The sequence below is a fragment of the Lotus japonicus genome, chromosome 3, assembly GCF_012489685.1.
Source record: "Lotus japonicus ecotype B-129 chromosome 3, LjGifu_v1.2".
NCBI lineage: Eukaryota > Viridiplantae > Streptophyta > Magnoliopsida > Fabales > Fabaceae > Lotus > Lotus japonicus.
Genome location: NC_080043.1, coordinates 34899725 through 34916367, shown reverse-complemented (window position 1 = coordinate 34916367; position 16643 = coordinate 34899725). Strand labels below are relative to the sequence as shown.

General features: G+C 40.5%; 1 protein-coding gene across 9 annotated transcripts; it reads left to right on the top strand.

Moving 5' to 3' along the window:
• The first annotated feature begins 262 nt into the window (after positions 1–262).
• Positions 263–16166, top strand: LOC130749698 (UPF0161 protein At3g09310-like). 9 transcript variants are annotated; one of them, XR_009023027.1, is made up of 9 exons: positions 263–523; positions 605–664; positions 761–901; positions 1019–1125; positions 2740–2839; positions 13580–14515; positions 14609–14758; positions 14869–15157; positions 15858–16166. XR_009023027.1 is itself a non-coding variant. In XM_057603078.1 (6 exons), the coding sequence occupies exons 2-5, from the start codon at positions 2774–2776 to the stop codon at positions 15139–15141; spliced, it is 1425 nt and encodes a 474-aa protein (XP_057459061.1). In that variant the 5' UTR covers positions 1109–1130; positions 2740–2773; the 3' UTR covers positions 15142–15157; positions 15858–16166. The 9 variants fall into 9 exon arrangements, 3 of the variants coding, with proteins under 3 accessions (XP_057459063.1, XP_057459062.1, XP_057459061.1); XR_009023025.1 differs by having other exon boundaries at positions 2649–2839; XR_009023026.1 differs by having other exon boundaries at positions 1019–1130.
• Positions 16167–16643: the final 477 nt, after the last annotated feature.

The following is a 16643-nucleotide window of genomic DNA, read 5'->3' as shown; positions in this document are numbered from 1 at the left end:
TAGTGTTGCGGGTTCGGGTACGGGTTCGGATACCCGCCCCGTTGCCATCCCTAGCCACGTTACCTTTATTTAAACAGTTAGCATGCTACTTCATCCCTCGCCGGAGCTCGGACTGGCTCCAAACGTTTTTGAACAAGAGGGATTGATTCCACAAATTTTTCCGGTCAGGGACCTAGTTCAGACGGCGAAACAAAGACAGTGACTAATTTCAGGATTAAGTCAATTGATTAACTGGATATCAAATTTAACACCGCCTTACAAGTTACAATTCAATATTCATAATATTGAAAAAACACGCGCAAGCGGTGCAGTGGCGCGTGATCCATTATCATGGCGACTCTCCTCCTTGCACCTCTCAACTCTCTTCCTCCCACTCTCCAACTCCGAAACCCTAATCCCAAAATCAACACCCATCACACTTCCACTTTCCCCACTCCCTTCAAACCCCGACGACACCGCACCCAAATCATTCGCGCTTCGGAAAAAAAGCAACAACAAGATTCCAACCCTAAAACCCTACAAGGTCCAATTCCTCACTCGGTTTTATACATGCTAAGCTAATTACCAATCCACTTTCTAATTACTGTTAATCTTTCATCATCAGCTGACGAAGTGAACGATGTAGGAGTTAAAGTTGCGCTTTCCATGTTGAGATTCTACAAACGTAACCGTTTTGCTCTCGTTTTATTGTTCTACTAGTTAATTTTTACTCTGCAGTGAGTTTTGTTAGTTTTAATTCGCTTTTGGTTTATTTGTGCAGGGGAAATTTCACCCGTCTTGCCGACGAGCTGTCGTTACGTTCCAACTTGCAGTGAGTATTCCATGGAAGCTTATAAGAGATATGGGGTTGTTAAGGGTACTGTCCTCACTGCCTGGCGTCTCTGTCGCTGCAATCCCCTCGGTTCGTATTAATTTTATTCAACCACTCGTTTTAAAATGATTCCGCAGGAACCTGCATTTTTCTGTTTATGAATGTGTGACGTTTTGCAATTAATTAGATTTATTATACTTGTTTTAGGCGGGTATGGATATGATCCACCTAGATGGTTTGGTGAAGCTAGTCCAAGGGAAGAAGAACTCGACGATTGATTGATTAATGGCCGGTGGTGGCTAGCTGGTAGTAAAGTAAGGTGGACTTCCTTGCTGACTATTTGAAGTTCTTTGGTGTGCTAATTAATGTGAGCTTGTTGTAGTGATTTTCTATTGTGTTTTTGCGTAACATTGCAATGATGCAAGGGAGGTTCTGTTCTTACCACATCAGATAATTGAATCAAGAACATTGGTAACTGTGGTTGGAGTATTGATAATGAAAATCCAATTCACCATCTTGTGTAGAAAAAGAAAATATATGTCCTAGATGGCTTGTGCCAAACTTGGTTTAAATTTTATGTTTTGTGTTTAAGGAATACCGGCAATACATTGTTTTTAACATACCCTGTTTAAATCCTGTCCTATGTTGGCCCCAATAAATAACCCAGACCCACTATGTATAGGTGGAAGTGGAGCTAGTACTAGATTTCAAAAAAAGTTTGAAGAAGGTGTAGCTCTTTATATTGTTTACTTTCTTCTTTTTGTTTTTCAATGGAAATGCAAAATTTATATGCCTGATTTTACACTGCTTCATGACCATTTCGTTGAAATTTTATTTTAAGCAAAAGATCCATTTCTCATTTGATTATTTTAGAATTCGTTTTAGTCCCTATGTTTTAAAATTTCCTTAACGAAGTACTGATAGTTATCAATCAGTCCAAAACAGTCCATTTTAGTTGGTTCCTTTTCCTATTACAAATCACCTTGTAAGGACCTAACAGGGACTATTTTCTGATGTTTGAAATTATAGGATTACGGACCATTTCACTTTTTTTAGAATTATATGGATCTTTTTAAGTAGTTTTGAACTATGTGGACTTTAGAGTGAAACTACAGGGATCAGATTTAGTGTATGTTTGAATTTCCATTGAACTCAAAGTTGATGAACGTTTGATTTAACATGACAAAATATTGGTTCTCCATTTATGCGTTGAGATGTGTGTTTTCTTGCACGTTTGCAAATGGGAGACCAAACATACACTTAAGCTTATATAAAGTTATAAACTCTTAAATGTGCCAGTACCTATGCTTCTTCAGCACATGTACTCAGTACACGAACTCTCAACTACACCAGAAAGTTGTCTTACAGTTAATACCAAATCATATGAAGTTAACAAATCAAAATATGTGATATGATTGACTTTAATGGAAAGACAATCTATAATTATTTCACTTTTGGACTAACTTAACATTGTCTTGTTGCCCCATTGCTTTGAGTTTCTTAGCATATTTTCGGAACACAATAAGGAGTCAATTTTAAGTTAGAAATTTGGTTGGTTTAGTTATAAAATAGTATCATATTAACATCTTTAGTAATATGTTAGCTAACATGATCCATCTATCTTTGGAAAGAATAAAGTGAATCAAGTGTATAACTGGTTGGTGAAGATGTATTATTTTCTGGTTTGTAAACATCATTTGATTCTAACATATTATATAATCAAATACAGCACATTCACATGCTTGTTCTCTAGTTACTTGTCTCTTACCTCTTTTCTTGGTTGAACTTGTCTCTTATGTATTGCTATTGAACTGCTACTGAACGGTTACATAAGTAGATGGGCGAATAAATGTGTACGGTTGTGTCTCCTTTCTTCCCCGACTTTCCTTAGCTTTGATTCTAAATTACCCGTGTCTTTCAATATAAAGACAAGTATGTGGTATCTAGTTGCTGGGAAGAACGATGCACTTCCTTGGGGCTGAAGCCAGAACCATTACTGGTGCTACAGTTGCAGGAGTCTGCATTCAGGTATTCTTTATAGCTTATAGACTTTGTATACGGCAATTGAGAATGATATGCCCTTCTTGCCTGGCCAGTTCTATGCTTCAGCTAATGTGTTTATGTTCCTGGTTCATTTCTTATTTTACTTTTTACAATGTTTTAAATTGCATGATTTAATGAAAATTGAATTCCTTTTGAACTTTGAAGGTATATAATTATGAGACCCAAGATATTCAGTGATGTGTAGGCTTGGTCACCAATTATTAATTACAATATATACTGTCTGTCTGTGTCAGAACTTTAATAGTTTTAACGAATTAACAATGCTAACTATTGCTATTCGAGGGCTTGTTTGAGTTCCTAGTCCTAAAGGTCAAAATAGAAACGTACCTGGTGATGGTGTTATGATAAAGCTGCCTCGTTTGATTCATTTTTTTTGACGGCAAGAGAAATTTATTTAATTATAATGATTCTCGAGAAACACTCCTTCTCAATGGAAATACAACACCATAAATTCTGAAAAATTCCAATTCAAATCTGGCCCCCAATATAAATACTTATGATATAGTTGAATTCTGACCCTATTAATAACTAAAGACAGAATCAGGTCAACCCACCATCCATGATGCTTCTGTAAAATATGGAATACTCAAATAGTCAACACCCCTTCTCTTTTCTAAGATCCTGACTGTGTAAACTGCTTCAGCATAAAGCAATCAAATCAGAGGCAGCAAAATTTGGTTTGCAAAATTTTCTTCCCCCAAGATTCGCCAATTCGTACCAAAAAATACAAGAAAACACGACAGAAGCACCCGGAATGGAAAGCCAATAGAAGAAAACATAAGACTTGTAGCAGCCAGTGATAGGTACTCGCATATTACATGGTTTAGTTAGTTAAGTGAGGGACTTATTACATAGTTAGATAGTTAGTTAGTGGGTTAGTTAGGCTTGTGCCAAGAGGGGGTTAGAGAGCATTAAGGATCTTGTTATTCAGTTTAGGAATTGGGTTAGAGAGAAGAGGTTCTCTCGTAGGCTTGGAAGGGTGTTTGGTATCCCTTTCCCTTGTATCTCTCCCTAGTTTCTAATTGGGAATTAGGGTTTTCTATCAATAAAAATCAGGTTTCTATCATTGGTATCATAGCACCGATCTTGGTGCCTGAACCACAAATCTGCGCATGGAAGTGACAAAGAGCAAGCTGAGAATTTCAGAGGATATTCCAATTTTTGGTGGAGATGAAGCTCTGGAATGGATACAATGTTTGGAGGTTGTGCTGCAAGGAGTTTCAGAAGAAGAGAAGTTGCAGGCTTCAATGGAGGCTTTAGAAGGAAGAGCTCTTACCTAGTTTCAATGGTGGAAACGTTGTAATCCGAATCCATAATGGGAAGGGTTCAAGATTGCAGTGGTGAGGAGGTTTCAGCCCTCAAAGATTCAGAATCCATTTGAGTTGGTTCTTTCTGTGAAGCAAGAGGAAACAGTGGAAGATTATGTGAAAGATTTTGAGAAGTACGTGGGTGCTCTCAGAGAAATTGATCCAGAATTTGTCAAAGGCATCTTCTTGAAAGGATTGAGGGAGGTACGATTGATTGAATCTTGCTCTCTTCCTGAGGTTATTCACAAAGCCATTCTTATTGAACAAGAAAAGAGAGAATCTGAGGTTGCAATCGAGCGAACAGCGGCGGCGACATCACGGAGAGAACCTGATGTAGCGGCGGCGGTAGCCGAGCAAGTACCGGACGCAAAGGAAGACTTAACATCTGAGTCGCAGAAACCCATTCTTGAAGCGGAGGAGGCGGAGATAGCGGCAGCGGAGTCGTTGCAAGGGAAACTGGAGATCGCGGTGGTGACTGTGCAGGAAGGAGAAACAGAAATCGGAAGCAAGTCTCAAGCTTCCGAGAACCCAATCGGAGGAACGACCAAGGTAATAACGGCGAAAGAGTTCAGATTTTCATGTGGGTTACCATTCGTGAGGCCGGGATTGCTCCAACGGCCGCCATCAAAACCACCTAACAACGTGATGAGTCAGGAGGTCGGTGTGCCATGGTGGGTGACGACGAAGGCGGAGATGATCTTCACTAGCCACGAGAAGGGAGAGGAAGATAAAACAGAGTCTGGTCTTCTCTGGTCAAGTTGGGCGGCCAATGGCTGAGCCGCCAGACTTTGTCGTCAGGGGTGGTGGTGACTGGGTCTTAGCGCCGCTGGTTGTGTCGAGTTGTGTGGCGATGGGAAATCACGAACGCAGAGCAAGGTGGGAACACGATCACACACTAAGCAGAGTAAGGGAAGATGAGGGCATAACTGGAATTGCACCCTGGGGTCAACTGTTTGACCAAATTGCCCATGAGGTAAGTGGAGATCTTTCAACACAGAAATTGCTTTACCAGTTTTCACTTCTTGTTGATAGAGGAGAGAAATACGCGTTAGACTTGGGGAATGATAGAGTTAGATAAATTTTCTGAGGTTGTGGAGTGGACACATGTCCCAGCCAGTGACAGGTTCCAGGATGGAAGGATTTACATGAGTTTAGGCCAACTGCTAGGGTACATTAGAGGAAGGGAAAGGGTGGGTCAAGCCCAAATAGAAAATGGGCTGGAGCGGTAGTAAAAGCCAAGAATGATTTGGAGTTTATGTGCCAAATTCAGCAGATTGGTGGCCACATTGCATTCTTTGGATGTCTTCACACTTTTCAAGCTGATACTGGTACTGTGTATAAATATGGCTTCGGGTATATTAGCTTGGGGTGGCTAGTTTTCGAAAATTCTGCTAGCTTGCTACTTCAAAGGTTAAGGAACCACATCAGAATCTGTTTTAATTGTTCTGGGTGTTGGCCAAACACATCACACATAGCTGAACTTTTGCAAAGGAGGCTAAGCTATAAGTTGGAGTGGTATTCAGTTCCAGAATTGCTATTCCATTGGCAAACAAGTGCTTGGTCATGTAACCCACATGTCTTAGCTGATTTAGTTACTGGGTTTCAAAGTTCGAATTCTCAAATTACTGAGTTCAATGTTTGGGTTTGGAGGCAAGAAAAGTATTGGAGGCATCAACATATTGGTGAAATTTTGGGGGCTGATTCAATTACTGCACTACTTGTGAATTTGTTGGCTGGTTATGGGAAGATGCTTTCCAATACTTACAGAGCTGGAGTTTGGTGCTTTCAGCAGTGGGATCCAGGTGGAAGTGGTATTTTCCATTTAGCCATTTACATGAGGCAGCAGGGAATAGCACCAATTTCAAAGGGTCAAAGTGAATTTTGCAAATGTTATGCTATGGAGATTTGGGTGACTTCCATGTTTCTGTTGAATCTTTGGAGTTGACTACAAATGAGAGCATTGAAGAAGAGCAATGGGATCCTGGTGGCAGCTGTAACAGTCAACATTAGAAGTTAGAACTGTGGCATAGTTGTTCTTTTTGTAGTTGTATTTGGTCCTTCACCTTGAGGACAAGGTGAATTTTCAGGGGGGGAGTATTGATAGGTACTCGCATATTACATGGTTTAGTTAGTTAAGTGAGGGACTTATTACATAGATAGTTAGTTAGTGGGTTAGTTAAGCTTGTGCCTATAAATAAGAGGGGGTTAGAGAGCATTAAGGATCTTGTTATTCAGTTTAGGAATTGGGTTAGAGAGAAGAGATTCTCTCTTAGGCTTGGAAGGGTGTTTGGTATCCCTTTCCCTTGTATCTCTCCCTAGTTCCAATTGGGAATTAGGGTTTTCTATCAACAAAATCAGGTTTCTATCAGCCAGATATAACTAGCCACACAAAAACACAACACAAAATCCAAGTTTAAAACAACCTAGGTACCCTCTCAACCACCAACAACACACCAAAAATTTGCACCCTCAGAGCCCACGAGAGACTAAAACGACCATCAAGCAGAACCGCTAACAAACAGGACCCAAAGTTCCCAATGAGCGTCTCCCACATGCTATGGGAAACTTGCCTCTGACCCAATGTTCCAAGCACACTTGCTCTAACCTAAACTCTCATAACCAAAACCAAGACTAACTATACGACCATGCCCCAGATACTACTATTTTTTCCCAACAAGATAGCTCCAACCAGGAAACAAATTTATCAAAGTTAAACACCAAATGACTAAATAATTTGAAACAAAGGTACCACATTGAAACTGAGGTCCATGGCTGCCACTAAAGGAGTTTGAGGGGATGAAGAGTCTCTTTTTCTAATTCCACACAAGAAGGAATTGGTTCCCATGTACAATTCTTGCAAAACAATTCCATTGTTGATTTCATGCAATGTGGTCTCTTTGCTCTGGAGTCTTCACGATTATGTCATCATTTATACCTTGATAGGTCGCACCTGTATTCTTGAAGCCGATGGGCCTCAAATTGTAGCAATAGGTAGCGTCTTTGGTGATAAAAGCAGGCTTGTCCTGGTCAGCTCGGAACTGAGTGATATGTTATAAACAGAGTAGGAATATTGATGTGTATGGTTCAACACTTACTGTACTAAGAGATAGAGCTCAACGCAGAGCACATGTTGTACATTTGTGCACATGTGATAATTAGCTTAATTAGCTCAACACCACGCATGCTGCACATTGTTGATCAGCTTAGGAGGTGGTATCCTCAAGACAAGAGGCTGTATCCCGAGGAGCTGTCCACCTAACTGTATCTATTTGGTTGAGAGAAAGAGTCTTTCAAGCACACCTTATTGAGATATGTGTGGACACATGCCCACTTCTCGTTGGATTTCTTCACCAAAACCACGTTGGATATCCAAGTGGTGTAACCTACTTCTCTGATGAATCCAACCTCCATCAATTTCTTCACATTCTCCTAGATGGCTTTTTTTTTGCTATGGCCACAACTTTCTTTTCTTTTGAGCGATCTGCATGGCCTTAGGGTTGATCTGCAACCTGTGACAACCAAATTCCTCGTCAATCCCAGGGATGTTGGTTGCGGTCTAGGAAAAAAGTCCATGTTATTCCTCAGGATTTGAATCAAGCAGCTCTTTGTGGCATCGTCCAACTTTAAGCCGACTTAGGTGTATTTGTTAGTGGTGGCCCCTAATTGTATATTCAAGCTCTCCTCTAAATGGAGGTATAGTGGTAGACTTAATTACTCTCAAGTCCCATTACAGGGTCCAAATCAATTAGGTTGCACTTCATGCAAGTCTGCTATAATGCTTTCTTCTTTGGACTTCTTTGATTCCTTAGTAACCTGCAAGACCATGTTGTGGTAGGGCACTCGACTACCAAAAAATTGCAACTTTATAGTCTTCGAGTCGCGTCGATCCTTGAGAGGAAGCCAAGTCTCGTTATACCCCTAAGGGGTTGATATGGTCACCTTAGAATCCTATCAAGTATCTCTTGTAAGGGATTAGATCCTTGTTGGCAAGTCCCACCCTTTTAAAGCATGGTGGAAAATGATCTTGACAGAATTGCCTTGGTTGACAATTTGTAAAATGAACCATTGGCGATCTGCGCCTCAATAACATTGGGATCATCGTGGTAGCGCATAATTCGGCTAAAGTCCTTGTTATTAAATGCGATTACTAGGTCTAGAGAGCCTTCATACCTTGCCCAGATTGACTAGTTGGAAGATATATGTATAACTTCCCTCATGTGCTTCTTATGAGCATTGGCAGAAGCTCTGCCATGAGGAAATCCTTCTGCTATCATGAGGACTAGAACTCCATGGGAGACCGTGTGACCTTCCTCAAATTCTATGATTCGGATTCCATTCCCTCGTGTTCCTTGGCCCTGAGGCTGATGTTGTTCCCTTTCTTTATTGTGTTATCTTTGACCTCGATCATGAGTTGACTAACATCTCATTTGTCCTCTTTGTGCTCCTCCACCCGGCCTTTGAGACTTGTGATGCTGTAAGTTATCGTCCCCTCTAAGACCATATGTGTCAACCGACTTGCCCCATCGTCACCAGGTTCTCAATTTCATCATGGAGGGTGATACACTCATCAGTAGTGTGGCTTTTTCTGTTGTGGGACGCACAATGCTACGTGATGTTGCCTACTCAGGCTGGTCGAGGTACATTAGCGAACTCACCGTCATGACCTTCTCATAGATCTTTGACGAGTTTGCATTCAAGGGAGTGTAGGAGGAAAAACTCCCCTTGGGAGATGTTGATTGAATGCTTGGAGCAAATGGTTGCAATCTTTTGTTGTATGTAACCTTCGATTTTGACTTCCCATTGTGGCTGGCCCTAACTCCGGCTCACTTAAATTCTCCTAGGTGCTCTTCTTTGCTGATGAACTTCATGGGTCTTTCCTTTAATTTGGCTATCATTTGGGGTCAGCAACTGACTAAAGGAATCACAACTGGTGATCCCTTCTTGAGGGATTTGACTTTTATGTTAAGCATGGTATTTGGAAGGAGGCTCGAGATCAAAGAGATTTCGTGATAAAAATCTCGATAGGAAAGTGCGTAAAGATTCACGATCCCCTTGTATAATTTGAGCCAAGGAGTTTGAGGTCCTCGACATGTTTGTGTTGTTAATCCAATGGTGGACACATGTAGTGCAAAGGTCGCGCTAGCTAAAGACGGATCTTGGGGCCATGGATTTGAACCAGGTTAGTTCATCTGTACGCAAGGTTCAACGGAAGGCTTTGCACATGATCGAGTATGTGACCCTTAGGCAACCTACCTCGTTCTTGTGCTCGTTGAGGAGCTCACGCGAGTTGATGTCCCTCATGTAGGGTTCCCCCACAGGTGCCTTCTGGAACTTAGTTGGTAGCTGGAATGGTGCAAGGTTTGGGGAGAATGGTGTCAAGGTGGGGAGATACCCATCATCGTGTAGTCCGATAAAGCCCCATCTCCCTTGAGTTAGTTCTCGCTCGTGATTGACCCATGTTGTAGCTGGCTTTGGGGCGAACCGTGCATGCTCTATCGTCTTGTTGAGCAACTAAGTGCTTTCGAGAGACCCATGTTGTAGCCCCAACTCACCTCGTTAGTTCTCGCTGGTTGTTGACCCATAGCCCCAACTCCTAAATGCATTGTCGAACGACTATAGCTTTCGAGAGGTCTAAAATAGGATGAGCTTGTGTCATTTTCGATTTGCAGAGGCGATAGATCCTCTGGTCCCGCACCTGAATGCGGTGGAGGCACTCCTCCAGCCTTCTAATGAGATCATCGCCCAATTCTTTTTTTAGAAAGTGAAAATATACATTAATAAATCAAGGTCTGAAAGCATGCCTCTCAAAAAGAAAAGTCAAACGCAGCTGATTTTCTACAGAAAAAAGAGCAAATCTTCAAAAAGACCAAGACTAAAAGGCCTCAATAGACAAAAGAAAACAACCCGAGCCAAAACCACCCCATACAACAACAAAGGCCATAAAGAAATCAAAAACCTAGGCCATAAACCTCCGAACCCACAAGCAAGATCTAACCAAAGAACCAAGCACTCAAGACAAAGTACTAATACCACTAAGAACCTCCAAAGAATCTCGGATGGTTAGCTACCAGATGATCAGCGTAGCTCTGAAAGACTTCATCATCAGTCCCATTTAAAACAACTCCAACCTGTTTGGCAATTATTAGATCCCGTCTAGCTTTCGTTTTAACACCAGCTGACTTCAACGCCTCAAGAAGAATTAGCAGCGACTCCAAAGCCAGAACCTTAGGCATCGTGGTCCCCGAGTCAAAATCAGTAAAAGCTCCAACAACCTTCTTCTACTTTCCTCTAGAAAAAAGTTTCTTTGGTCGGCTTCTCCCTCGGCGCACCACCCCCTCAGCAGCTCTCGAAGGCCCTTCCTCCACACCCGCATCATCAGAAGAATCTTGGGAAGGAACCGAAACAGGTAATGTCTCCTGAAAAAGAGGATTAAGATGTGAGAGGATCATCCCATCGGGAAACTCAATAGAAAAAGGAATGATCTTCGAATTGATAAATTTACCAGCAACAAAATCCCTAGAGGCATCAAGAGGCATCAAGAGGCTGTGAGTAGAAGTTCTCGCCGTCAACCTAAGAAACCCCTCCCCTTAGATCTACTTCCATAATACCCGAAAACCACAGCTTGATGTCAAGGTTTTCGGAAACAAATCAGCAACAAGGAACCCACCCGCCACTGAAATAAATGAAGAGGCCAAGACCATCCTCACCTCATTCTCTGAGAAGGAGATCATTCCTCATCTCCAACGTAACCTCTCCACCAGCACCAAGAGGGCTGAGCAAACCCCCCCAACAGCGTGAGTTTGGGGAAAGCGGGCTGGATGGACAGAAAGCGAAGTACCTTCAACGAGGATACCATACAGGGCCTTGATGGCTGACGAGTCATGATTCCAGAGCGAAAAAATGAACAAAACCGAAACCTAATCTTCTCCCCATTTTCTTTGCCCTCTGAATGAAGACTTTCAGCAACTGCCCATACTTCACAAATAAATTCCTTACCTTGTGACATGCCACAAAATCAGCAATCTCTTCGACGAAGAGGGTTTTGGGATGTGATCTGCCATCGTCATCTTCATCGTTGGGAGCCCCTTCGCTCATCTCCACACCACCAGAGGACCTATTGGTTCCAATGGACAGTCCAACAACCATCAATTGCAACCAAGAAGAGGAAGTCGACTTATTGCAAATGGAGATGTTTGGCGAACAGAGACGTAGCTGGAGTGGCGAACAGAGAAGTAGTTGGAATGGACAACAGAAGCAGAGCTGCATCAATGGTTGGAACAAGGAGGAAATAAAACTTAGGGCAGCAAGGGAGGAGCTGAGGAAGTTGTGCAGCGGTGAGGCTCGAAGGAAGCTAGTGCCACGTCAGGGCGCGAGAAGAGCGGGGAGGCTCACGAGAGGAAAACAGAAACCGGGTGCGAAAGGAACGGGGAGGCTCGGCTGCTGCACCACCGCTGGGGCAAAGAGTGACAAACCCTAGCCGAATATCATTTGAGAAAGCTGGGAACCCAGATTTTTTTTAGTAACTACTTTCATTCTCATCAAGGCTGACAGACATGGGTTCTCTCTCCTCGAAGGGTCCAGCATCCGGTACTATTGGGCAAGCCCATGAACGAGAAGAAGAGTGCCCGGAACCACGTTACATACTGCTTACCCAGAATAAGTAGACAGGAAAGAGAAAAGAAGCATCTCTTTCCGACTCTAAGCGCAAAAGGCACTCGAAGGAGTAGTGGGACCAACCATCACTACCGACTATAGTGGTAAATCCTGCCACCTCAGACTCATATTTTCCCTCACGTGTCAACAAGCAAGTAAGGTGCTCTTCCCGGGAAAGCTATTCCTTGAGTTGAGATACGACTGCTTAGATTAGATGGTTAGCTTAGTAGATTATGGTAGCTCTCCCATTTCAAAAGGCGTTCTTGAGTTAGTTCTCTTCTCGTTGATTTGATCATCTTAGAGTTTTACTGCCACCCGAGGGACCTCATTATCAATGGTATGCTGGTTTTGTAATGGGGGTGGATGGTTTTCCTCTAGGTCCATGTGATCACCATTTTGTTTATCATTCTATTCATAAATTGTAATCGGGTTCCTTCCTTGTGAAGAGGTGAGGTTCTCCTATTTCCTTCTCATAGTCATTATGGTAGATTTGAATGAGAATATGATTTGGTGTTTTCCACAAATGGGGCCAATGTTCAGCTATAAAAATGCTCAACTTAAATAAGTATTAGAGAATACCAAGTGGAGACTCAAAAGAAGTCCCATATTGGTTAGATTAGCTAGTGTACAAGTGTATATATCATAAATAACCTACACACCCATCGCCTTAAGCCTAAGGTTTTGTGGTGTGTGGTTCTAACTTTAGAATTTCTAACAATAAGGGTGATGGTTAGCACCGTGGGTGCTACCTGCAAGGCACTTTGGTGCTCACGTCAGCAAGACTGAGGGAGAAACAAGATTATAGTGTAACTGAGAGACATCGCATATAAATATGTATGGGTGTTGTAAACCGGTAGAGAATCCTGCAGCATACGAGATATTTTTGTTCTTTGTAAAACAAATAGTAATACTATATAGAATAATCTTTCCTTGACACTCCTAAAGACACCTACACTCATGATAGGAACATAAGAGTGAGATCGGAAGAGAAGATGAGTGGAAATAAGATGGAAGAGAAAGTAAAGTGGAAATGAATCAAGACATGTAGATATATTATCTAACTGATGAATCCTAATTCCTTTAGTTACGATGAACCTCTTTAATTGGGGGTCTATAATATTATTCTGAAACAATAGACAGAAAATGTAAACATGCCAATATCACAAGAAAGCTCAACATGAGGGAATCTAAATCCTTCCACAAACACTCATACATAACCCTTTGTATTTTCGAGCATTAAGAATTTAAGTTTTTTTTTTTGCATTCTTTTAAAATAAGGGATCACAAGTTCACAACCATTAACAATAATATGTACATCTAACGAAATTAAATATTAAATAATGAAATAAATACAACTCGTTGAACTATAAATTCACCGTCATGCAGTTATGAGGTATGTGGTCAATGCTTTTATTTATCAATAAGTATTCTCAGGTTAAAAAACCGTCCCATTTAATAAAGAAGAAAAGTTTTGCATCTCAATCGTACACGTGTCGTGAAACATAAATTGTAAATTTGTTCGTATTATTGTTTGTCAAATATCTATTTACTCAACTTCGCCACATTAAAACCTTTCTACTATGTTCAACGCTGACTATCAGTAGTCATTTAATTTTTATATGAGCAATGAATACACATGTTAAAAGCTTTTAAATGCTGAAGTGAACTTTCTATTTGATTCATAATATTAAAGTTCTCACCTTTGAATTTTTTTTATATACAATCTCTGTGTTTTTACATATAGGTTGTCAGAGCAATCCTTCGTTGTTGGTTAAGAAACAAAACCACTAAGGAAAGGGTAATGGAGTCGACAACAAAGAAAGAAGAAGAAAACACAGAAGATGTTGATAGGATCAACAGTTTACCAGATTCGGTGCTATGCCACATCTTGTCATTCCTCCCAACTAGAACGAGTATAATGACGAGCCTCGTGTGTCGCAGGTGGCGCCACCTCTGGAAGGATGTCCAAGTTCTAAACCTTTGTGATGGTCTGGTCCCTTTCAATTCCTTTGCCATTTTTGTGAATTCCGTTTTCACTCTACGGAACTGTCTTAACATTCGAAAGTTATGTCTCACATGTGCCTACTCATGTGTGGACTTTTTATCCTACAACTCTATCCCCACATGGGTTCGTGCTTCCATTGGACCCCACCTTGAGGAGCTCTACCTCAGCCTGTACTCTTACGATGGGCACGAGTTTGTGGTCCCTCGTACCCTTTTCACTTGCAACAACCTCGTCTCCCTCAGTCTCTGTAAAGGAATCAACATTCCAAATCTTGCTCTAGTTCATTTGCCATCCTTAAAGGTCTTGAAGCTCGATATTGACTATGTGGATTCCATTGAGACCCTTTTGCATGGTTGCCCTGTCCTCGAAACAATTGATCTCTCTTTCTCTAGCGAAAGGTTCACCAAGCTTCGTTTCCCACCTTCTTTGAAGAGGTTGAATTTTGTGGTTCAAAACGCCGTTGGGACATACCTTGAATTTGATACTGCTTGTCTTAACTATCTTAGTATTACCCATATCTTTTCTTTTTTCGCTTGTTCCTTTGGTGACTTGCACAGAGTGGTGGAAGCGAAACTTGATGTTTATGTCACAGATTATTTTTACAATATGCTTCTGAAGCTTCTACAAGCTCTTTCTGGAACAAACCATCTAGTCTTAGGTTTGTCAACAACAAAGGTACAATGAAGTTTATAATTTCATCACAGTTCACACATATATACAGTGTTGTTTGGTTTTGTACTAATAATGTTGTGTTGTATGTATAAACAGGGACTACTTCGTGCCCCAGCTTTTAATTTTCCAAAATTCAGCTATTTACTTAAGCTAGAGCTCATTCTTCCCTATTTCCACTTGAGTTTTATGGTGAACATACTTGAGAAATGTCATATGCTCCGACTTCTCACAATTCTGAATCAAAATGTTTGTTAAGCTCTCAAGTTTAATTATGTTTAACTTTGGTACACACACACACATATATATATATATAATTGTTTGAAATATGCATCTTATATGCCCCTTCTTGGTGCCAGGAGCAGGAACTATCCAATTTACAAAGCTGGGGGCAACCACCAATTGAACTGAGTTCTCATGTATTAAACCTGGCCTCCATTCACTATAAAGGATATCAAGGATTTGTTGATGAGCAAGACTTTGTTGCGTATGTTTTACGAAGATGTATTATTTTGGAGACAATAATTATATCTCCCGATAATTTATTGAGCACAAGGAGAAAGTACAAAATTCTCAAAAAATTGTCTGAACTATCAAGGAGCTCCAGCATGTGTGAACTTAAATTTGACTGAGCTACACCTCCTTAAGGTATGAACTCCCATCATCACTATTCTGTGGCCTACTAAATCGTTGAAGGCTGGAATTTGATTTACTCTAGATGGAAACAACCTATTGTATTTTTTCCTCTCTCTCTTCATGCACCTTCCTCTTTTATGAAATTGCAAAACATATTATCCACTATTGATTTACTTGTGTATTGCATGTCTTGAAGGTAGTCCTAAAGTTATGTTATCTATTGCTTAATATCTACTGTATTTCAAGACAAGGTGTGCAATTTTAGATGTTATGTTTCATAGAAAAAAGGTTTGAGTAATACTACTGTAAATTTTGTACTAGATTTGACTAATTATACATGTAATTTATCCATTTCAAAGTTTGTCATAGCAAGAAAAACAATCTTTAAAAATAAAAAAAACCTAGTTTTTTTTTATTCTTTTAAGAGAATAGTTGTTTTTTTATGATGCTTTTTAACTAACAATAAAATGTATGATGCTACTATTCTCAATTTTCTCATTAGTTTTGCTAGAGTAGATTTATTTGAATATTTAAATAATACTAATTAAATGGTATGATTTGTAAACACATATATGGATTGAATTTTAGTCTGAAATTTACGCAGCACAATATAGTAGCGTGGATTAGGCATTTGAAAAATTCTTGTTATCTAAACTTCTTGTTGGTGATAAATTTAGTGAGATTTGACTATTTTCTTCTGCATATTTTGCAGTGCTTCTCATTTTACTTGGAAAGTGATATATCATATATGTTTGACTTGGAATGACTTGAAAGTTGGAAGCTTTGGACAACATGGGAGGACCAGTGTCAAGGTCGAGAGTTTATTAGCTTCTTTGTTTTATTTAGACATGATGTCTTCAGAATATGGTTTGAGGATTATTTTTGGTTTGTATTTTTCGTATTTTTTCTTTAGACTGCTTGGATTTTTGTGAGTTATGTTTGAGATTTGAGACTTGTTAAATTTGATGTGTGTTGTATTTTAGATTTGAGACTTGTTAAATTTTATGTGTGTTGTTCTGCATTCTGTTACTTTACTGGGCAGTTTCTGCAATAAAAGGTTCCAGGTTTTAAAACCCAGAACGTGGATTGGTGCATTCCGAGAACTTTTGTTTGATTAGAAAGTGTATATTGTGTAATTAAATTACTCCCCTCTAATGTTTCACCCTTCAATTTAGTCCCTACCTCCATTTTACTCTCCCCCAACCATACTCTCACACATTCCCACCCACCCAGATCCCTCACCCACACGACTCACCTCCCCACCCTTCCCTGTAATGTGCTTGACAAAATGCCTGAAAGATAAATGACTGCTTTCCAAAATTGAAAATTCCTTTTCTCCTATTTTTCCTCGACATTGTCAGGGGAAGTATCTCTTCCATACAAACATTCTGAACTTGGTTAATTTAAGGCATCATGATCCCCATAAGCCTCCTCATCAATACTCCCCTCCTCTTTCCCAGGAAGCACCTTCTACCAATTTCTTACTCACCATGACACT

Coding starts and splice junctions, on each gene's coding strand:
- LOC130749698 (XM_057603078.1), top strand. CDS start 2,774: ATGCACTTCCTTGGGGCTGAAGCCAGAACCATTACTGGTGCTACAGTT. Junction 2,840..13,579: donor TTGCAGGAGTCTGCATTCAG/GTATTCTTTATA, acceptor TTTTACATATAG/GTTGTCAGAGCAATCCTTCG. Junction 14,516..14,608: donor TAGGTTTGTCAACAACAAAG/GTACAATGAAGT, acceptor ATGTATAAACAG/GGACTACTTCGTGCCCCAGC.